Source organism: Nasonia vitripennis, chromosome 5 (assembly GCF_009193385.2).
Source record: "Nasonia vitripennis strain AsymCx chromosome 5, Nvit_psr_1.1, whole genome shotgun sequence".
Classification (NCBI taxonomy): Eukaryota; Metazoa; Arthropoda; class Insecta; order Hymenoptera; family Pteromalidae; genus Nasonia; species Nasonia vitripennis.
Window position 1 is genome coordinate 3,320,858 of NC_045761.1, and position 24,107 is coordinate 3,344,964.

The 24,107-nt window shown below is 47.6% G+C and overlaps 1 protein-coding gene across 2 annotated transcripts; it reads left to right on the plus strand.

Annotated features, from left to right (window-relative positions):
* Positions 1-559: 559 nt before the first annotated feature.
* On the plus strand, positions 560-23,714 carry LOC100120369. Of its 2 annotated transcripts, none has more exons than XM_001608027.6 (4): positions 560-896; positions 14,555-14,702; positions 18,163-18,261; positions 21,813-23,714. In XM_001608027.6, the coding sequence occupies exons 1-4, from the start codon at positions 888-890 to the stop codon at positions 21,932-21,934; spliced, it is 378 nt and encodes a 125-aa protein (XP_001608077.2). In that variant the 5' UTR covers positions 560-887; the 3' UTR covers positions 21,935-23,714. The 2 variants fall into 2 exon arrangements, with proteins under 2 accessions (XP_001608077.2, XP_003425308.1); XM_003425260.5 differs by having other exon boundaries at positions 21,912-23,714.
* Positions 23,715-24,107: the final 393 nt, after the last annotated feature.

The following is a 24,107-nucleotide window of genomic DNA, read 5'->3' on the forward strand; positions in this document are numbered from 1 at the left end:
GAGATTTTTCGGGAGTTTCGATCGTCTGCGGCGATTTGATCGATAGGGACCTTCAGGCACCGAGTGATCGGAGATGGACCGATTGTGATGGGCAGTCTCGCCGAGCAGGACTCGTTCTACTGTTTTGAAATGAGGACGCGTCGATTTGAATAAATTACTTGCCACGGAATTACTTGCAATGAATATTGACGCGCGCTGTCAGGGAAAATATCGGATTGCACGCCCCGTGAAAAAACCCAAAACAAAAGTGACTTCCTCCAAGTAAGGAATATCCCTCGCGAAACCAGAGAAAAACCTTCAACCCTATCTCGAAGTACAGCGAAATCTCGAATATCGACGCACTATCCTGTACACAGCACCTCCCCCTTCCGCGGCAATCCGGAAAGAGACAAGTCGCTCTCGATATTCACCTTGACCCTCGGCCAAGCACACTACTGCTGTGAAACAGCGAGATGCGAGGCACGAGGGGCAGACAATGGCGGGGGGGGGAGGTCCTCTTCGTCGGGGGGGTCGACCTCCAAGAGCTCGCATATAAGTCCCTGCCGAGGCCCCCACCTCCAAGCAAATACCCGAGAGCTACGACGCCGTACGCACAGAGAGACGGTCTACCGAGCGCCAGCACATCTCCGCATCCGAAAGGAAACTCCGTAGCCGCCGCCGCAACTCTCGCCAACCCCTCCAAGCAGCGGTCGCCGCAGCCGCCGTCGCCGCCACGGTTAGCCAGCCAGCCGACTCCAAAGCTAGCAGCAGTCCTGCGCTAAGCGGATAGCGCCGCGGTTCTTCTGTGCGCATTCTACTGCTGCACACAAAGTCGTATCTCATAAGTGCGCCGCTTCTTTTTTTCGTTTTGTGGTGATTTTGTGCGAGACGCCCGGAAGAAGATCAACATGAGACTGGTGAGTACTATTTTTTCCTTTACTTTTTTTCTTTTTACTGCACGCGGTATCCAGAGCTTTCATTCCGCAAAGCGGGTAATTTTCGATTTTTTTTTTCGATCGAGAAATGCGTAGCTCCAGCGATCTTTTCATTAACGCGTGTAATGGTATCAGAGCCTCGGACTTTCCAAGCAATTTTCTCCGGCGCTGCAATTGACTTAACGTTTTAATTTACACCGTAATTACGAACTCATCTACGCAGGGGCGGGGGGGGGGGACCTATAGATTTCTCCCTCGTTCCATTCCAAGCCGAGAAGACCTTAAAAGAAACGACTCAACTACGACAATCGTAAGACCAGTAACACACTGCAGTAGCGAGACACCCAACGCGCTATATTTTCACCGCGTTTTTTTACGGCTAAGCGCGCGTAATTCTCAGAAAGCCGACCGCACGATACATGTATCCATTTTAATTTCCATACGCATAACGCTTTCCCGCCACGGCGGCTCGGATTTGCACAGCGAAGAACCGCATCGGACATGCGGGATCCCCGCTCGAGGATGAAAGTGGTGCGCGCGCGCGCGCCGCGCACATGTCGGGCGAAAGTGTGATAAAAGCGCCGCGATCGTTAAATCGAAGACGCGCGTAAATGTGTCTGTACGTCTTTAGGCTCCCGTGTGTATTATAAACGCGATAGGAAAGAGAAGCCGAGCATCGATACGCTACTCTTCTCGATTACAGTGACGAGGACTTTCTCGCGCGCGGGCGTGAGCCAAGTGGAGTCGGGGCGTGATAATTGCCCGGTATTAGCGTTTTTTTTTCATTCCGATTCAACAATGACCGCGTGTCGGAACTGTAATCAGGCCCCACGCCGTCGCGGTTGCAATTAGAAGAAACGCACGTGCGTTTTAGTTTCGAAAGCAGCGGAACGATTACCATAACAGGCGATAATCGGCATCCGGATCCGCGCGCGGGAGATTCGAATTAGTCGGAATTCAGTTGCCGAATTATCTTTTTGCGCCTCTTGCGTCACGAGTTTTCGCGACTTTCTTTCGGGAATTAGGCTACTGAAAACTTTCCAAATTATTGGCTCCCCTCCCGGCGCGCGCGAAGGAAATAAAAAAAAACAACAACACTCTTAATTAACCTCGATCGCTCTCGAATTTAAATGTTCGCGCTTAATTCGGTATAATCACGCAGCTTAGCGATAGACAGGAGCGAACCCTTCAATTACACTTTGAGAGCTGAAAAGGAGACCTTGCAAAATCAGAGCGGAGCCATTACGCGCTCCCCCCGTCCACCTACAATCAAATCAGCCATAAACCCTCGTATTAAGTGTATATTCCTTAACGAAGTCCATCGCGAGTCCCGAGAGTTAATTAGCCTCTGCGCGGGACACTAAAATGCTACAGTGAACGGCACCACACACTATACGCGTGGTCCGATGAAATTACGCGCGCGAAACAATCAAACGAATCAGAGCGTATTTTATGGCGCGTTGCAGCCGAGAAAGAGAGAGAGATATATCTCGCCGTGAGTATGTGAGTCTGAGTTTCTCGCCCGGGATACGATTGAGTAACGCCGCTACCGGCCACTAACGTGTGATGCTGCTTCGTCGGGATCGCGGAAACGTTGTGGCAACGCAGGTCCAGAGTGTCTTTGTTTTGGTTACGTTAAGCAACGTCGACAGGGGCGTGAGTGTGGAAGCAGGACATTATTTCGCTTTGGAGGAGCGATGATTTTTTACGAGATGCCGCGACATTTTGCGCAACACGCCCGGAACGGAAAACTGGAACGCACGCGTGTGTGTGTTATTGTTTTGGTGGGTCGCGTTTAGTGCAATTATAAAATTAGGCGCGACAGTTTCAAAACGAGCGTTTCTAATTTGAAGGGAAAATTTTTTCTTCGAGTCACGCTCTCTGCGCGTTATTTGAGTATGTACGTATGTGACATAATTCATGTGCGCTGACTTTAACATCGGGCTATCCTTGAAAACAATTCACAATTGGCATGTGCATGACCGTTATAACTACTCACACGAAATCGTATATTGTTTATCAGCTCATTTTCCTCTTACGTAATTGCAATCATATTCTAATTTTCTCGAGATCCCGAAAAAAGCATACACCCCTCCATTTCACTCTTGTAAATCACTTAAGAGCTTACATAAACGGCCCTCACCTCCGCCCGATGATACAGCGTTAATTTTCAATTTTACATCTCCGATTTCATTAGCTTTTATTCGGAAATTACTCTCTCGGGTATACAATAAAGTACAAAAAACACTCGGCATTATTAACCGCAGCTCTGCACCGCTGCCGCATAACGCGAATAGCAGCGGTTGCCCGGAATGCCACAGGCGCACACATATTGATCATTTTAACCGTATGCACATTCTGCATCCGTATATATTGTTACGAAACCGTCGGATTTTTTGCATATCGCGAATAACTTTCGGTTCCGCGGCAGCCTTTGCTTCCTATACGCCGAAAATAAACGCCGATCGTTTATTGCGACGTCGGCGATCGATACGTGCATCAGTTTGCTCCTTTTTCATCCGAGCCATTTACCAACTCATTACCATCTGTTATAATTGACAATCCGAGTGTGGCAAGAGCGTGTGCATACGTCCGCGCGGCTTTTATCACCGTTGCATCAGGCGAGGCTTTATACATTGTGCTGCAGCCGCTTAATAGCCCGCGTGCTCGACAAAAATAAAAGGAATCGGCGGATAATTCCGATCTCGCGCGATATGTCTGACGTCTCGTCGTGTAAGCGCCCTTATGCGCGTCGCGGCTTATAAAAGCCCGGCGCGATTGGCAAGAATCGTCGTCCCTATACGTATGCGAGAGAGCTTGCGCAACGTGTCGCGGGTCGATTATTAAAATGCAAATTCGAAATCAAATTACACAGCTCGAGCGCGGCTATAATTTCGCAAAGCCCCCCGAAAAATCCTCGCTAATCCCCTCTAGATCAAAAGCTCGTGTGAAAGTCGAAGTCGCGGCCTTAACGCAACGTGGATACAGCCATAAAGAGAGAACAATCGCGGTATAGAGTCATCTAACGACGAGGGGGAATCCGCAAAGAGTTTACGCGGAATCCGAAGAAGGTCAGCGGGGTCAGCAGTCCATAAACTTGCAGTAGCGCCAGCAGCAGCAGCTGATTTCCGCGAGTCACGGCAATTCATTCACCGCGCGGCGCAGCCTCATGGCCCGAGGCGAAACAGGTCCACGAGCGGCGACGGCCTTGCCCTCGGCTAAGAGTGAGAGAGACTGCGCGCGGAACGTTTATACGTATACGCGTCTCTGTGCACAGTGGCATAATCGCCGCGAGGCTTTTTTGCTTCCTGCTGCAGCAGTCGACGTGGTGACAGTGGCGTTTTCCTCCCGCGGTAATTCGATTTTGTTTACGGCGCGATTTTGACGACTTTATCTCTCCGCTTCGCCCGCGAGAAAATTAGTGGTATTTCGCGATGAATGTCGTTTTCGCCGAGCCTGGCAATTACCATACGGAGAGTTTCGGGAATTTACGTATTCGATTGTGTTACGGGTATATCTTTCTCCTCCGTACAATTAACGTCAGCTCGATAGCGCAACTGCGAGAATTCACTCTCGGCCAATAAATTAACTTTCTATCGAAGGAGTCGTAAAAGAAGACGATGTATCGCTGACGCGGGTACATTACGAGATGATAACTATATGATCCGTTACGAAATCCAAATATTTATCCGATCACCGAGTGTAACGAGCTAACCAGTTCCGATTTGACTTTCACTAGCGAGGAAGCGTACGACATCTTCGCTTTCGTGGAACCATATGGTTACGGCCTCTCTAATTCGGATAATAGCCGATACATATCGAGATTGCGCAAAGCCGGGCTTTATCAGTCGGAAATTCAGCACGTGATTAATAAATTCAGCCGAGCGGCATATCGGTTGCGTTATTGCGCGCCGGAGCTATGTATAGGTGGTACCGAGCATGTTATTTCTCCGCGGCGGACCGGGCGCCGAGGAGAAAAAATCGGAAAATGGATCGGCCGTGACTGCAACGGCTTGAGAGAGAAATGGTTTTTCGTCGCCGCGATCGTGGCTATCTGTCTTGGCCGTGACAACGTCTCCCAGTGCGTACACTTTGCTCATGTCGAGAAATCGGCTCTTAATTGATTTTACAAATTTCCCATTGTGCGAGCGGCTCTTACGTGTACCGCGTGTATATCAGCCCACGCACTATGGACATTCGATAAGATATTCATTTTCCACGCTCGCGGCCGCTTGTAGCCTTTAGCCATCGCTCGCCGAGAGATAAGGTAATTATTTATGCAAAGTGAACGTATACGCGGAGAATTTGTCGGTGAAACTCTCTCGCCGCGGTTGTCCCTTTGCGCGGAATCGCGAAAAATAGAGATACTTCGGGAGCGCGTAAATTTTGCCCTTAATCCGGCCGCGCTGACTTTAAGAGCGCGATAAATCGGCCGGATTTGTCGACTGCAGGCGCTATTAATTGTCACCGCTCGTTAAGCCTTTCAACGCGGAGACGCGTGCTTTTGTGTCCAGTCCAGATTTATGGCTTCTTTCGCGCCGGCTGCCGGTTTCGTTACGCGTGTGTGTACCGCATATCGGCGCCGACACCCCGATCTCGATCTTGAGGTCGAAATCGACACGAGCGCGTATACAGGATATCGACAGGCAATTAAAGAGCGCTGCATCTGACTAAACATCTGAATAAACGTAGGTATACAAATCGACACGCATTATACGGACACAAGCCTTGCCAAGCTGTAAATTAAGCAGCCGCCTGTATATTGGTCTGTTGGCATAAATCAAGGCCCCGTAAATTACAGCAATGCGTTAATAGCACGCCTTCTCGCTCGATTCTCTTTCCCGCGTAAGAGCAACGACAGAAACACTTAAAAGCAATTCACTGCCATGCGCTCGGTGATCAGGGCTGCGTCTAATATCCAGTTACGTTTTTCTCCCTTTCTTTCTCTTCGGCCGCCGGCACGGCAGTATGAAATTTTTCAGCTCACGCGCGGCGCGGCGGGCGTGTTTGTAACACAGTGCAGTGTGTAGGCTATACTGTTGCGAAAAACGAAAGTCCCCACCGCACACATACACAGGTACACGCGTAATAAACGCAGCCATGTAAATAATCGGCTCGCGCCAACGTTTCGTTTCTATGCGCCCGTAGCTATGCTGATAGCTGTGTGCGCCATGGGTTTTAGTTCCCGCACGCGATAATTAGACAGCGCTGCAACTATCATAACGTGCGCGGTCTTTTGTTACCGGCGCAGTTTGTTTGTTCTCCGTTGCTCTAACCGATTCTTTTTTTGCGCGCACGCGATGACTTCGATTCGGCGAATACTTCGGTTCACACGTTAGCGGGCTATTCGTATGCAGAGTGTAATTATCGATCTCTTCCAATACCGCGTCTTGCGCTATAATCAGCCTGCAGACTTTCGTTTATTCCAACTGGAAAACCCGGCAGCAGCAGTGCGAAATTTTCCTCCTTATCTCTCTCCGCGACTAAGCGGGTTTATCCTGAACCGGCATCAGCATAGCTCGCCATTGACTTTGTTGTGTGTTTTTTCCGAAAGTGGCAACAATCGCGACGCGGACGGCTGCGCGCGGACAACGACGAGCAGCAGCCCGATTTTAACGCTCCAAAGCTCGCCGACGCCTCGGACGATAACGATCTCGCTCGCTCGGCTCGTTTGTACGTCCGTATATAATTACATTTTTTTCTCCTCTTCTCGCCTATCTCGACGTCCGGATCTACTTACGCGGCGGATTTTCTCTTCCGAGGAGGCGATTTTTGAGTATACACAGCAATACGCGTAATGCACACACAGACACGCTTCGCCTGAGCTCTTATTCGTTGTGGCTACGTGAAATCGCGCTTTATCAAGGGCGAAAAATTGCCGGCGGTGATTTACTCGTTGCGAAGTCGAGCCTGACTGAATCGGGTCAACTTCGCTGTGTGTCTACTTTGTGCATGTGCTCTAATGGCAAGGTATTGTCGTCCTGTCCGCTTGTAGATAGATACAATTATAAGCCCGAGCACACTTTTACTAAATAATAATAATCGACGCGTACGCGCCGGTTAAAGCGATCCGCCGCGACGCATAATAGAGCTTCAAGGTGAGAGAGAGAGAGAGAGAGAGAGACTCGAGGGTGAAATTGCAAATGTAACGTTCTCGATTAAACGCCGCGAGAGAGCGAGAGATAGCTTGATTATAGCAGGTGGCCAGCGATACGCAGGAAAGCGCGAATTATAAAGTTTCAAGAGCGCTGTATTCGAAAGCTGCGACTCACGATCTCGATCGATTCTCGGCTGCGCCCGCAGAGGCCGACCTTTGATACAGTGCGTTTATTAATAGTATCAACTGAATATTATAATATGTTAGAAATACTCGGATACACAAATGTAACTAATTACAGAAACATTTCCGAGTTCATAAATCAGCCACGTGCGAACGAGCATAAGGATATGCATCGGGCATATGCGCAAAAAACTGATCTTGAATAATAATTCTCTCAAACTAGTCTCAATCGCGTGAGTTATTATACGCGGATTGTCAAACTCCCATGCGAAGTTACTCGTAGTATGCACAGCACATACGCGTTCACGCGTCAGAATTTAGTCTCGCCTATATACGAGCGGAAAGTTCACATGCCCTCGACGAGGTATTCCAGCCGGCGAGAGTGAGATAAAGCGTTTACGGTGTATTAATTATCCCCGTTTATCGCAATCGAGCCGCGATATAAACAGCGCGGACAGCTGAATGAAAATTCAAGCGGCTGATTAAGCTCGTTAAACGCAGGCGTCTTCCATAAATCATAATCTCCGCGGACTCATCTGGCGTTCGTCGCTCTGCTGCCGAGTTTTTCGTTTTTTTCCTCCTTCCCTTTACGCAACACGCCTGTGAGGAGAGAGACGGAGCTTACGTTGTGTCTGCACGGAAGCGAGGCGAATCAATTCATTAGGCGCGAAATGAGGATGGGCGGTCTGGCTTTCACCCGAGAGCGCCGCCGCTGCAATTTTCTCTCTCCGATATCACGGCGTGAAATCCCTCGGCTGATTTATATGCGCGAAATTGGATTGTTTTTGTTCCGGAACTCGGCCGTTTTTTTCTCTCTCCCACTTATACATCGCAGTCGAGTGGCTCGAATTAAGTGTAATAGATTATCGAGCTGAACTATTTCTTCGACTGTGCTGCTGCAGTAAAATTGCATGACTTTACATAACTTATCGCGCTCTGGGTGTTAAAAAAAAAGTGTACGCTGTCTTTTTTAGGAAGTCGGCGAAGAAAAAGAAACGAGGTTACAGAGTTCACGTAATGCCAAAGTAAAAATGCGTCTATGCAGTGCACCATACGCTCGATAGGCATAAACGGCCTTCATGCGCTGCACATTGTATAACGAGCGGGCTCTATCCTCGCGCGCAGTTTTTCTAAACTTTCTCCTTCCGCGCAGATAAAAAAAAACACTGCTCCACTTTTAATTCAAATCGGCGCAGACAATGCGCTCCCCTTCATTTCCCATTATATTCGCAGACGTATAGCCTGCGTGCGCGAGAATCCTTCCTCGAAAATCTCTTACCGGTTTACCGTATTTGTGCACGCTGTATTATACTCGTCAGCGGACGATCGATCGCCTTGAAAACCGTTATTCCCATAACGCGCCGCAACACAGCGCGTGGATAATCGTATGACGTCACAGCCGCGGATTCTTGCACTTGCATGCGTGTACGTGTAGACGCGTGTGTTTTCTAATGGCGAACGAGAAAGTAAAAGTCGCGGCTTGATAAGCTGGAATTCCGCCGAAACCGGTGTTTTCAGCGATTTTTTCGAGAAAAAAAAGGATATACAGTTATTGCGCAGTCTCGATTCACGCCTCGAGCCCGTGTTAACATGGAAAGGGAACACGCCGGCGAATCCGCGAGCTAACAATGATAAAATTACAAGCGAGCCGCCGGGAATGGACTAACTCCGTGTGTACACGACATTGAGCGCAACCGATCCCGGCTTTATATAGTTCGCCGATTCGATTATAGCTGCGTCTGCGAGGTATAGACTCGGAGTTACATAAGGACTCCTATGTGCTTGCGCGAGAGTTGTTGTACGTCCGATTTCTTGCTTTGTTTTTGGGACGATAGTGTATCAGCCGGGATTGACCGATTGGCCTTGTTTTGCATACACACATGCGACCGGCACACTTAATCGGTTTTGGCTTTAATTGCGCTGATAAATCCCCTGAATTTCATAATTTCGCGTGTGCTCCGCGTAAAAACCGGTTAACTCGCAGCCAAAGGATTATGCAAAATTGAATATCCTATAGTATACTTGCTGCACCAAACTCAACCTTCCAGATTTCAAATTTCCAAAATGTGCACCGATATGTTATTCGCTTAAAATTTATATACACGTGACGAGGAGAGAAAAAAATCGACGGAAATTCAAAGACCAGTTTCCCGATCCGGTATTTATAGCGAGGGTCGAAAATATTAATGAACCTGCCCTCGCGCTCGCGCACGTATCTGCTAATAAGGAATTTATGAAAATAACGTTTTGTCACGTGTGCGCTCCTTTTGCGCAATCTGTTCGCATTAAGACAACGTACACATGCACAAAGGGGGAATATATATATATATATATATATATATATATATATATATATTCGACGCATTTATACGCACAGTATAAATAGAATCGTTAGACGGTGTTGTGTGCAGCGCAGTATATAAGTTTAAACAGTACCTGCTAGATCTCGATCGGAAAGCAATATCGTATAAGTCTTTATTCGCAGCGTGTACGTTTCATTTGACTCGGTACACCGTATAGATAGCCACGCGCGCGGCTTATTTCGATAGCGATAAGCTACAGCTTATAAGAATTGAATTTCCCTCTCGACGCCAGTACACTATTCCCGCGCTCGGAAAAGCCGCGGCGGCGCGTGCGGGCGATGCGTCGGCCCGATAAATAAAGCCGCACGCGTTTGCGCGTATAATTTCTTTCCACACGCGGAAGCAAGTGCCGAGCCGAGAAATATTAAAACGGCCGAGCGCCTGTGCACTTATCGCTGGGATCTCGCATAAAATCTAATTATCAGCCACGGGCAAGGCACGCGAACGCGAGTTGGAAAAAACAAAACGAGCTTTCGATTTCGCGAGGTTTTTTTTTTCGTAAGCGAATCGATAAATTCTGAGCGCGTGCGAGAGTATGCTTTTTTCGGACGACCTAGAGTTAGTCACTATAGGCTTACCGATCTGTCGATCAATTTCGATTATTTGTACGCGCTGTGCGGAGAGAATTGTTATTACATTATTGGCTGATTTAATTGGGTTTGCTCTAATATGCGTGCGCGCGCGTACACACGGGTGTAATCGGAAATCAGCTGCGAATGCGAGAGAATATAATTTGCATGGCTACTTCGTAACGCGAACCAGATTTATCGCGGAAGAATATCGTTTTGTAGTAATTACAGCCTTTTCCAGCGAACCGCTTCATTATGAAAGTCGCGGTCGTTTCATACACAGCTTTCGATGAAAATTCAATTCTATATAGCGTCGGCGATCGGTATCCTTTTTGCGTGATTAAAGCTCATAAAATTAACGGCCATTACAGAGTCGTCCCGCCCACTTGAAAATCGGATGAAAAGATCAGCAGTCGCCAATTAAAGGTATATAAACAAGAACCTCGGAAAAAAAAACAACAACCGTAGGATATTTCCTCCGCGATATTCACGCCGGCTACACACGTTATCCAATCCCGGCAAGTACGTGCGCGGATAGTCTCTCGGCGGCTTTTCCTGAAAGCGCAATTTTCCAATCCCGCGTTAGGACGTGTATCGCGAGGGCTCGATCTCGCGGGTCACGCTGATCGCATATGTGTGTCGTATACGCGCGCAGACGGCCTCGCACCTTCTCGGCGAAGGGAAAAAGCGAGCCTATATCGCGTACGTAACGCACCTGCAGCTGAGAACGATGAGCGCGACTCGAACGGACACAAGGCGAAGCGCGCTTTGATGATTAACATGCGCTTGTAATAATCCCGCAATATGACGAACTTGACACGATTGGCCGAGCTTCTTCACGCGCCGGAGAAAAGTCATTAATTTTTTCGCTGTTAATTACCGATCGCGTTATTTTTACGACCTGTCGCACACGACGCTCGTTAGAGAAACACACGTTCCCCGCGTCGATACCGATCGATCGCTGTCAGTCGGCGTCGATTATTTAAATGTGTAACCATAATAATTACTCGATTCATCCAGCACAGTACACGTCTGTGGTATTTTCTTCGGAAAATTTCCGAGCACTGCACCCAGACACAATGGCTTTATAAAGCACACAAGCGTCAGCCTGTAATTTTCTGGCCGCGTACATCACGATCGGCTGTCCAATCGCATCTCTCTACCTCAAGTGCTCGTTACGCTATACCCGGCATTTTCGCACAACGGAGAACAAAACACAGCTTGCGGAACGAGATCGACCTTCCATAAACACGTATCCTCGCGGAGAATCGTGCCCGTCCAATAAAGACTCTCCTCTCGATCTATACCGATCGATCGATCGATTGCAGGCTTCGCGATCGCGAAGGTCTCGCGTGTATAACATAAGCGAGGGGAACCGCGATCCCACGCGAGCATAGCCGAAAAATCGGTATCGCTATTTCGCATGTTAATGGCTCGGCTTTTTCGCGCGATTGCACCAGTCGAGAGCACACGCGTACATACGTTCGCCGATATATTCCGAGCACACGTTTGCTCTTGATATTTTCTTTTTGCGGCTCTCCCCCGATCTGCGGAGCCGTTGCCCAACGCGATCGAAATTAACCTTTTAGACGTGTATGTATGTATAAACGCGTATGAGATTTTTGCCGTGCGGTCTCCGACACTGCACACGGTACATACACACAGCGTTGTTGACTTTTTGCGACCGACGCAAAAAAGGCACACGGCGAGATTCACGTCGCCGCGCGGTTTGTATCGATTATTGTCCTCCACACTCGAGCACGAGATACATTTCGAAATCGATTTCGGGGCAAGAAATTACTTAGGGATGCTCTTTTTCTCGCGGCGAGCCCGCACAAAAGGATATTTGGAAATCGAGCCTTCGATTTTAATACAAAAATTGCCGACCTACGTGACCGGCAGTGTGTGTATTATGTAGTTACGCGCGTTTTCAATCATACGCTTGAGCCGCGTGGAATCGGGCGTTATATACACTTACCCACGCAGTTCTTCCCGCGATCGAGAGACAATCGGAAAAAGCGTAATAACCTTTTTGCGGTCCGTGTATCGCTCGATTGCACAAAAATATTATGATACTCCGTTTTTCACTCATACACGCGCTGCGTATGGCGAGATGCGCGTTATTCTCGAAAAATTAAGCGATAAAATAGGCGTAACGACTTTATCGTCATCGTCGTCGTCGTCGTCGTCGTCGGGAGATATAAGCCTCTTGCGTCAGCGAGCAACGTGTGAAACTCTCGTAGCGCGTGTGTACAGGCATAGCCGAGACCGGTAAGTGGTACAACACTTACGCGCTATGCCGCTGGTAATCTCTCTTCGGGCGTTCCATACGCTCTCTTGCGAGGAGACAGTGTCGCGTGGATTTCACGCTTCCGTTCGCCGTCTTTCCCAATTCAATAACAAACTCTCGCGTCTTCGCGTGAACATTAAAGCCTGACGATGAGTACACGGGTTGGGCAACGGTTATATTTCCCTCGCGCGACTTTACGATCGCGGAAGAGAAATTAAAAATCGGTTAGCACTCGTCCTCCGGTATTCTGTAACTATGGCATTGCCTCAATTACATTGAGTAACGGATCCATCGAAACATACGTCGGCGCCATAATCAAAGTTTATGTCCCGGCTACTCGAAAACCAACACATGCGCGCGCTTACATCTCATCAGCGAACGAAAAAAACCAAGCTTATCGCGAGGCTTGATTTGTGCGCCTATAAAGTTCGCGGCGGATATCCCTCGATACGATAAATAATTCTTCTCTACTCACGTACAACACGTCCGATCCGCGTGTGTCTTGTGCAGCGCCGGTAACAAACGCGACGATTAGATTTATATCCTATTTATTATACGCCGCGCGGAGAGCTAACGTCACACCAGTGCACCGAGAGTGTGCGCCAACCGGCGCCTCGGGACATTAATTACCGCTGCGCATAGCTGCCCGTGTATCCAGTCGAGAGCTCTGTTCTTCCGCTTTGGATTTCTTCTCCGGGGGGTATTCGACGCTGCTGCTGCTGCACAATGCGGGAAGGACGTTGTATAATGAACGCGATTAATTTTTCGACTATGCGCTTTTCACTGCGCGAGTTATCCTTCCGCGTGTTGATGATGCGGGCAAAATGTATACTTCCTCACCCGGGTATACGATAGTGTGTCGATGTTAATCTGCATTTTATAGCGTTTAGCCTTTTTAATAGACTCGCGAACAGATGTAATTGAATCTAATTAATAGACGCTGGAGTAATGAATTATTCGCTGAATCACTCGAGATTTTCCTCTCCGCACCGATCGGCTCCTTTCACGCGAACCGAATTCCAAAGCCGATCGCGAGGCGCACATTTCCACGCGTCGACGCATTCATCCATTATTCGAAGCTCTCGCCCTAAGGATCTGCGCAGGTATGCCTCTCTCGCGATCGATTGCGACATCAGCTCGGCGAAACATCCCACAACTCGGAGAGAGAAACAGATCACGAATTTACGATCGCTCTCGTTTTAAGACACTGTGCCTTGCGAAATTCCTATACGCGGCAGCTACTAATTGATTATACACACGCGTTGCCCGCACCGTAAGGAATCCCCGCGCGCTCGACCTTGCTGTTTACGCAAAGTTACGACGCTTTTATTAAATGCGCGCGCGCGCCCCTTTTGCAATTTAACTATCCGAGGGAAATTGAGAGACGGCTCGCATGCGTACGTACGAGATAAGCCGCGAGAGAGCTACAGTGGAAGGAAATCGTTGGTTAACGCGCGCGTATATTAATAATTCAAAGTGATCCTATCGGCGGCGAGAGGGAACTTTTTCTTTCTTAATTATTCCATTATGATGAGCGAGCGAGCCTTGATTTTTTTACGAGACAGCTCGCGCATAGAGCAGCGGTCGAACACGATGAAATGCGATATGGATTTTTGACTGATTAGGGAATACAAGCAGTTTTCAAAAAATTCATGAGACACTCGCACGTGACTCAACTATGCAGTGCAGCTCTCTCGATAAGTGAGTGCAGCACAGCGGCGGCGGCTTAAATTTTATCCCATAACTGGGCGACTCGTTACATAAAGTCGAGGCGGATTTTTACGCCTCTAGAATTACGCAAAATTCTCAAATCGTGTATACCTATTGATATATTGTTAATGCTAAGCGGCGTCGAGCCGAGCAGTGTGGGATACTTAAGAGCTTTCGTGCCTTATAAAAGCGGCTATATGGGAAGATCGTTGTTTAATTACGTAAACTCGTGTATTAATAGCTCGAACGATATCTCGTGCTCGAGACTACTTACCGTTTACTTATCCAATGCGAGCATCCTCGCAAGCAAGAGCAAATAATCAGCGGACGTATCGCGGTGAAAGTCTCTGATTAGCAATTTCACCTCGCAGAACGCGAGATAAACCTCATCAGCCGTTATATATTAATCGTTGAATTTTCCATTTCAGCTCGTTCTATTCGCCACGATCCTCGCCATCGCGCTGAGCCTGGCGCAGGCCCAGAACTATAATCAGCTGTTCGCCGGCTTCGGACCCTACCTCAGGCAGCAGCAGCAGCAGCAGCCCAGCAATCTCAGGGACCCGCGATCGAACACCGGTAAGCATTCGCGCGTTAATTGCCTATGTATCTCGGACAATCGATCAAGCGCACCGGCTGTGTAAGTATATAGCAAAAAGCAAAACAAACCCTCGTGATCGACGCCGATGGATTCGAACCGCGACGGAGAACAGGTTGCGCTTTTTTCCGGCGCCGGATGAAACAACAAACTTGATCGAGACGTGTAATTTATACGCGGCTTGATTCGCCTTTTCGAAATTTTCAAGTGTGTATGCCTATATGGCGGGCTTTTCTCATTGCGCAACGTTCTCTTTGGAAAAAGTCGCAAATACGCGGTGTGTCGGTCGTCGCTGCAAAAATTCGTAAGTGCTACGTTGTGGGCTCTATGCCCGAGCACTGAATGAATTTCTAATGAAGTCTAAAATATAGCTTTCGGTCGCGCACTGCTATGTTCAAGCGAGAGCGGATAATGGAAACGGCAACGATTAAATCTTGAAATATATATTTGTGCTTTTCCATAGATGCGGTCTTTTTCGTCCGTTTATAAGATTAAACGAGATAATATCGGTAATAGCCGCGCATTTTCACAGAGCCGAACTCTCGCGGTGCGTAATTTATCTAAAAATATCTACGTTGGCATAAATAAAATTCGGCGATTCGCGCTCGACTGACTCCGACGAACGGGTTGCCCGTATTATACGGTCATGCACGAGGCATAATATTAACCCGATCGCGTTATATTTTTAAACAACTGTTTTAAGCCGGCTACCGATCAATTTGTAAGGTAATTGCTCTCGGCTCGTTGGAAAAGAAATACGATTCAGCGACGTTTTTTCCAGCCCGTGTATATACAGAAAAACAAAGCAAAGTCCTCGTTAATGCATGAATTATTGCACCAAGCGAGAAAAAAAAACAATCGTTTACTCGGCATTGAAGCGGCTTTTTCAGACGATTTTTTCTAATTATTTTAAACGAGTTATTGGCTAATTTCTCAGACGCTTTTTGCCTGCGTGTACACGGCGAGCTGCGTGCCTCCTTTCGTCCCTCTCTCTCTCTCTCTCTCTCTCTCTCTCTCTCTCTCTCTCTCTCTCTCTCTCTCTCTCTCTCTCTCTCTCTCTTTAATACACTAGTTATGAAATTCGCGACGTGACTGCGCGCGTTCCCTCCGACGACGAGAGCGTCGCGGCCATTGTCGCTTGCTCGGCTCCGTTTCGACGATTTTCCGCGCTTCTGTTCCAGCCGTCTGTGGGACGCAACAACTAAACTGCACTCGCACGCTACTGCGCCGTATTCTTTGTTTTCCCTTTTTTTTCAAGAACTTTTTTTCACGGCGGCCAGGAGAAAGCAGCTGTGCACAACGCGATCTTTCCCTTTTAAACATTCCCAGCACGTGTATGCATAGCTGCCGTAAGTATGTATATCGAGGCGAAGCCGGAAGCGGCTGCTTTGCACGCTCGATCGGCCGCGAATAGAGCGATCGCGAGAGAATGAACAGAGCGGACTTGATTAATCGGCTAACCTTCGTCGGTATTCGCATGCGAATTCGGATTATGCGAAAAGTTCACGTAGACGCACGCAGCGTAGAGTCTCTTACGTTATACTCCCACGAGTGAGCCGTTGGCCGGTCGCGATATTTCGAGCTGCGACGGTGTTATTAAACACGTATGTAGGTATCTGGTGCAACATACACGTGACGAGATATAGGCGTGAAAAAAGGCACGATTCTAGTTTTTCGAGTTTGGCCGCAGCTAGCGCACGCGTAACCCCGCTGATTCATATTACGCGGGCGTTTTTTATTTCCATATGAGCTACTCTGCGGCAATCGCTAATTTTCGGAATTAGAACGTCGGCTTATTAATCGCGGGCTGTTTCGTTTTTTTAATTACCGCGAGATCGACCTACGGTTTAACACACTTTTGCGCCACCGTATACTTACGCGGTTACGCGCCGTTTATCGAAACAAGCGGTAACACAGAGATATAGAGCAGTTGGTATATCTGATCGATCCGATCATCGCTCTAACATGTTCGCGAACGCCTATCTCCATCTCTCATACATTCAAAGCCTGACGAAGCCGGTGATCGATGGACGATATCGACCATGGGACACGCGATCGTAGGTCACTCTCCGAGGAGCAGCGACCGTGAAGGCCGCCGCCGCCGCTGTTACGATTTCGCTCCGCCGCGAAATTCCGGTGTAATAGCACCGCGCACACGTAATAAAGTGATCATCGCTCGCGATCTGAGCGGCACAGTGGAAAAAAGCTCGCGCGTTGTTTGTCGCGGCGCGGAGAGTGGAATTTAATTACGTCGCGTATGCTGTTGCGCGAAAGGAGATTTCGCGGAGATACAGGCGCTCGTTCGCGGGTCAATGGTGCTCTTAATGAGAGCTCGTTCGTTTTTGCAAGGGCTGTCGAAATTCGACGGTGAATCTATATTGGTACACCGCGTGGGACTGCCGCGTACGACCACATTTTAATTCGAAAATTGCGAACTACTTCTTATCTCCGAAGACGATATCGGTCGTAAAAAGATGGGAAACCCCCGAGCCGATCGTAAATTTCGAGGTAATCCAAAGACAATAGCTGATGAAACATCGAATTTGTCTTCCAAAGTTTCCAAGTATTAATACCTACATCCAATACGAGCTCACTCAAGAGTGAAAACCAATCGAGCAGGACTTCATTCATCCTAGACAAAAGTCAGAAGCAAAAAAGCGCCTGGAACAATCCACACCGCAGACACTCGTCACCGGATCTCCATAACGACTGCAGAGCCCTTCCACTCGATCCAAAACACGCCACTGCGACCGCGTGTCATTACAAGCCGCTACTGATAAGCTCGACAGCCGCTAATTGCGCGTCGACCGGCATAAATTTTCTCTGACGCGTCCTTGCTATATACACCGCGAGCTCCGCACATACTTTCCAAAAGCGATTTCGGGAGATTCGCTCGCGTACGCACACATCGCGTAGCTGTTAGAATCGTTAAATAGAAAACGAGCTGTAAAAGTGTAACGGCGCGCGCGCTCGGCCTTTAATTAGCAAATTTTTCACAGCGAGCTTTTTTCCTATTACCTACATACTTGAGAGAAAAATTTATGCTCCCGCGGCAGTAAACTCGCCGCTTGACTTACGGTTATGCGCGGTGTCATCGCGAAGGAAAACAGATTCGTGTGCGCTGTATGCACAACCCTGTCCAGTCCTGATAATGACAAACGAAGACGGATGCCCGAACGGATTGTCGTTAATAATGCAGAAAATTTTTTCGCGCGATATAAATGCACGTATACGTTTTACTTTCTCGAGAGCGGTGAAAGTGCCGGTTCAATATTTATCGCGGATTGTCGATATAATAAACATGATTTACGGCTTTTCGGCATCGAATGCATACATTGTTCCACTCTCTCGCTAGAGCGTTGCCGGGCTTTTGAAAAAGCGCAACGTTCCGGTATCGGTGCAATTAGCCGAGTACTAATCTGCGCAAATGTTTGTCCGCAGGACCGGTGCTGTTCCCGCCAGGCCCACCGGGCAACCCCGCCGACACTAGCGGCGTCATCGTCGGAGCCAGCGGCTACGGATTCGTGCCCCCCAACGCAGGTAAACCCATCGGACCGTCCTGAGTGTTGTCTCCTCCTTCTCCAGCCTGCGGACCGTTATAGTATTTTACGATAGACACACAGCTATTTATAAGAGAAAGATGAGAGAAAAATTGGCGCGTTATGATTACCTGGATGTAAATAAACCTAACACCCGGCGAAAGCCTCGAGAAAGAGAGCGGTTATTGACGTAAATGCAGTTTGAGGTGCCAGTCACACATGGAACGAGCACGTGTACATATTTATAACTCTGTGATTGTTCATGTCCTATACGTGATATCTTGTATTATACACCCGTCCATCCTGCCGCTCCTTTCTCTATTAATTAACTTTATGCAATGAATAAAAGCTATTTATCACTTATAAGGATTAAATTAACTCCTGGATCCCCTGGTGGCTGTTTTGCAATTATATGGGTATAAATAATGTATATACCGGGTTTTTGGGTCTAACACACGCGATAATAATAAAGGAGCGTATAATCTACACTCGCGCAATGATAAGGCTACGCACGCACACCCATGGCTAATATATCAGGGGTAATTCCGGTTGGCGATCTATTCGAAAGTGGTATTGGGGAACGAAATTTTTAACAACTAACTACTTGACCCGGGCTGAAATTGAAAAGCGGTTTCCAGCCATAAATGGAGAGTAGTGTATAATGTACCTCTAGTGTATGGCAGTAGATGAAAGCACCTATAGGTATGATTGTCGACTAATATTAGAATATAATGTACCGAGCGATGTTCGCATCTCTATCCGGAGATGATCGCAGCGATTGTCCGCGCAATCGTATATGTTTAACATAAGAACGTGGTTGCACACAGTCCAAAATACCGAAAAGAATCAAAAAGTTTCCGACTCGTTGTTTTCCCGACCCATCGAGATACCCTCGGCACACCATTAAGTACATTTACGTAAGTCCTCACGTAATAATCCCTTATCGGTATCGAGAATCGGCCGGTCCTCCAGCCTTATTACCCTTATCCACCTCGTATAACAGGTCTCTCCGCCAATTTCGACTATACATCCTATCTTCCCCGTAATGAGGTACCGAGAGAATCCGCGCAAAAAGAAACCTTGCCATACCACTGCCATCATATCAGATCGCAGCCCGATAAGCTCCACACGTGTACGTAATGCTGTGTATTATGTGCTCTCGTGCTCTCGCCTCTTATCGGGTCCGATCGACAGTCGAACGCGCTTTCTCCGTTTCTGCATATAATATGTTGAGAGAGGCTATTGTTTTCGGTGGAGGGACGTCGAGATCGAAATTCGAGCGTCGATATAGATTCTGGATTAGATGCACCGGAGAGATTTACTGCTTGTTGGGATTTATTTATCATATTATATGGCTTTATAAGGGGAGAGAAATAGTCTCTCGGCGACGAGGAAGTCGTACAGCGGTATAATTAACAGGCTTACGGTGTGCAGAGTAATCGATTCATAAATCGCCGTCAGCTGCGCGCCTCTATAACCACACACTGATCCAAACACGGTTGGTTTCTAATGTTTACTCCCTACTTGAGGATCCCACTGCCTAATAAGGAAGCGATCCACAATCTGCACTCGCGCACACACCCACAGAATGATGAAATTATAACCTAAAGCAACGAGGAAACACAACATCCCTTTCCCTCTGCGCCGATCAATCATCCAGCATAAAAGCAGCGATTAGCACCGCGGCGCATCTCTCGCCGGGAGTGAAAGTGGCCGTATGCGCGCGGTGTCTTTATACGCAACAGACTTCTATACGCGGAGAACTCGTTTTCGCTCTTAACCTTCCGCGTGCGCGCATGCATCGTGTGTGTCTACAGCGCACACACGTGTGTTATGTGCCACGTAACGCGTGTTACGAGGTCGGCGAATGCGAAGCAAGGTCGCGCGCGCGCGACTCCGTATTATACTTCCGGACGACTCGACGCAGGAGAGCAACGATCTTCCTAGTTCAAGTTCGACGCCTCGGGCGATCTCGCAGCGGCTTACGGTTCTTTTGCTCTAGCTCCAGGGAATTCGCTATATATTCTCTCCGCATTTGTATTCCGCGTCGTGCTGCGGTATCACGGCCGCTCACATTTCAATTAAAGACTTTACTGCCTTAAACTCGTATCGCTGGGAAAATATTCCATTACTTATATTCGTTGCGGAATGATCGTGATCGCGGACGGTGACATTAAAATAAGCGCATATCGAGCGCGTTTATCTGCAAAAGGGCGGACGGTGCAGCTCGTACAAATTGCCAATTTACCGCAAGCCGTATATATCAAGGAAAACAGAAATGGTTTTTGTGTTCCAAAAGAGAGAGCTCGCGCTAATGAACCCGACGGTCCTTGCGAACACGTGAATTACGAGTGCGGAGTCCGTTTCAAAATCAGCAGCGCGCATTGTTTCGCAATCCTAAGGGACGGCCCTGAGTCCAGGGTCCCGATCTCGGAGCGTCAAGGTCCCAGTCCTCGAGCTGCACTTTCCATTGTAGGAGAGAGAGAGTCGATGACGGTACGCGCGCGTGTGTCATTTTCCTCGATTAGGCCGCGGTGCATCGGTTGTTCGCTAGCGATTCTTCGCTTCCGCGTTGCGCTTTTACGAAAGCCGTGTCTTTGTTCGAATCGTATGGCTTTTTATCCCGGATTGTATAGATAGACGACGTAATCAAAGCGTATCGAATAATGCCCGTTATGGACACAATAATTTCTCCAGCGACGAGGGCTTATATAATCGCGCGTATATTTATTTATAAGTATATGTTCTATATTTGTAATTACTTTCTTGAGAAAACGGCAATTACCGGGGAGGCACGTGTACGCCGTAATATATGTATCACGAGGTTTCTAGGTCCCTCTCTCTCTCTCTCTCTCTCTCTCTCTCCGCTCAATATATACCTTTTCCACCTGTCAATTATAACGCAAATTTATCCGTCTAAAAGCACACACGTCACGAGCTCTAATTACACGGATTTTCCATTAAAACCACCACGAAGCTTTACGTACACGCAGCCGAATCCATGCGCAGCGCTCTTCCGAGAAATCCATCAGAGCCTAATGAAGTCGCAAAGAGCTGCGCACGTTCGATGTATATACTGCACCTGCTGTATACACTCGCGTATTCTCTTAATTGAGCATCGCATTTGCCAATTGACATTCCGGACGCCGCTTCGCGGATCAGCGCACGATGCCACTATATACGTATCAATCGCTCGCTGTATACGAGTTGCAGCGCGACATTCCCGTGGGTGGTGTACACACTCATTTGCATATCGAGACCTGTCGCGCCCGTCAACCCCGATCGGGATTTGGAACTAACTGATTTATCGAGCGCGTGTGTATCTCTCTGTATCTATCTGCTTTTTGGCATTCCCGCTGGTTTGGAACTCCTTTCGAATTTCCTCGCTTTTCTCTTATTTTTCCTATTAATACACACGTACGATACGATGTCGGCAGAGCTGGGATTGAACTCTCGGGCTAAATTTAACCCCCGCACCCGTGCGAATACACTACAAAATACTCATTACATGTCTCTCATATGCGAACGCTCGATTCTTCTTCTTTTTTTCAGGATTAGGATTGCACACGGGGAAGGCTCTAACGCCCCTGCAGCGTCCCCTCATACCTCCGGTGAAGATTATAACGACCCCTTATCGTTCTTATTTTCCAGCCTTCTACACCTACTTCTACTAGCCCTTCTAGAAGATCGTCGAATCTATGCACACGGAGCCGATTAACGGAGCAACGATCGCCGCGAGGACAGCGGTGAGCGGCGATGCACGGGAGAGCGAGGTCGCCGATCCTCCGCGCGATGCCGAGATCGTGATCTCACGATTGGATCGTACACTTGCGACGGAATTTCCATTTATTTTCTTCTATTTTTTTATTTTTCATCCTCGAAATCTCGCTTAATTAGAGAGCCGCACGCGCGAGAGGGGGCTAATTAAAATCGAAGAAAGTCCGTCGTCATTTGCATGTCTGTCTGTGCATGCGTGTTTCACCGTCTTCTCGGCACGTATAGAGTGGATGTGCAATTACATTGTGTACGCGTGATAGAGAGAGAGAAAGAGAGTTGAGTAACGATCGAGTGTGCGTAAAACGGGTGCGTCTCGCGTTGTAACGGCGCGTGCGATATATCGGAGTCATTAAGATACGTAATGTATAACTTTGTTAATTAATAATATTTATTATTAATTGATGCTTGCACGGAAATTTCAGCCGAGTCTGTCGCGCTCGTCATACCTTTTTCTTCATATCATATAGTTATATAGTCTTACATGTAGATAGTAAATGTCCGGACGGCGTCGCCGACTTCTTCGCCGATTTTTCGTTTCTACGATGTCCACCCTCTTAATTCCCTCTGTATAAACATAGTCAGTGTACATACGCATTTCCAATGTAAACCATCGCGAGAAGTCGGCGAGGCGTCGAAAAAAATGAGAAAAACCAGAAGAGACGTTGAAAAAACTGTCGCTGCGACGACGAAAAAAAAAGCAGAGGATGATTTTCCCGGGATTTTTTTTTCTTTTCACATATGTGTATAGCTTAGACAGTCTCGCGTCGACGCGCATGCGAACACGTGCGAAAGTTTGCCATGGTAATTTGCACTTGCGCGCTACTGCAGCGCAGCAAACCTCAGCTCGCTCGCCGCGGCGGAGAGAATATTATGTTATGAACTATCCGCGCCTCTACATATATATCGCGGCTACTCTCACCCGAGCAAGTCTGCGCATTAGGATGTGTATAGTTGGAGAAACTCTTGATTTTTTCTTCGTAAAAATCGCCGATCGAGGGAAGGATTGATAACGATGTTTGCACGCTTGGATGACTGTGTATACAGCGAGGTGATTTTCACGGAGGAATGTGTATTGCAATTTTTGGTGCGAATTGCGGTGTTGAGGATTATTTAGCGTCTGCAGCGCTGCGCGAAAGTGCCGGGATGAGAAGTTTATCATGGGTACCGGAGATCATTTGTCAAGATCGCTCGATTACTTATACCAGATCGGGATATTAATGATTTTAGAAATTTCAAGTTTCTCTTGTTACTTCTCGCCTTGGTTTTACCGCTGGCGTTGCAGACTAACACCACACTTAGCCATACTCGATACTCGATTGATATAGTGAAGAATTTGGCTTCGATTCTGGTGTATTCGGGACTTGTAAATGTTCTCCAAATTACGATCACTCGAAAATTGTATTAACTTTAAAGTTTATCAAAAATATTCGCACGTAAGCAGCTGTATAATATATATATGTGTAATAACTAATCTTATTTAATGTATGTATCGTATTATATTTTGTAACTATGAATGACGAGAGAGTTTTTGCTATAAATGATTATTTTTTTACCGCTTCGAAAAATTTGTATTATCTGTCTATAGTGTTCTGTAAATCGTACATCACTTGTTGGATGATTTACGAACAATGCGTTACATGTTGTAATGAGAGAAATAAAAATGTTATTTTCCAAAGATCCCAAGCCTCGTATACTGATTTCCACTTCATTGACTTGCAAAACCGAGGCGTGTACATTATACGCCGGAGGACTTCCTCGACGAAAAGAGAGTTTGATTACACACACACACGCTGCGTATACGAGTCGTTGTGGCCGCCCACGTCGCTCCGCGATGCCTGTCCGACATTAAATTGCATTTAAACGGAGTGTGTGAGAAGTCGTAACGAAATACAATATTTCGCGCGTTACAAAAGCCGCGGCGCGATTGTAACAACTTCCTCCGAGTTTTAATCACACGCGTTTGGCGAATTAACCTTTCCCAATAGTTATTTATTATAGAAGTATAAGAGCGTTAAGATCACTCGATTAAAAGAGTATGTATTTCCGAGCGATTCGAAAGCGTGCAAGAAC

Bases quoted from the DNA above. Each gene is read 5' to 3' on its own strand.
- LOC100120369 (XM_001608027.6), top strand. The intron at 14,703-18,162 runs GTAAGCATTCGC...GTTTGTCCGCAG, and splicing joins GGACCCGCGATCGAACACCG to GACCGGTGCTGTTCCCGCCA. The intron at 18,262-21,812 runs GTAAACCCATCG...TCTTTTTTTCAG, and splicing joins ATTCGTGCCCCCCAACGCAG to GATTAGGATTGCACACGGGG.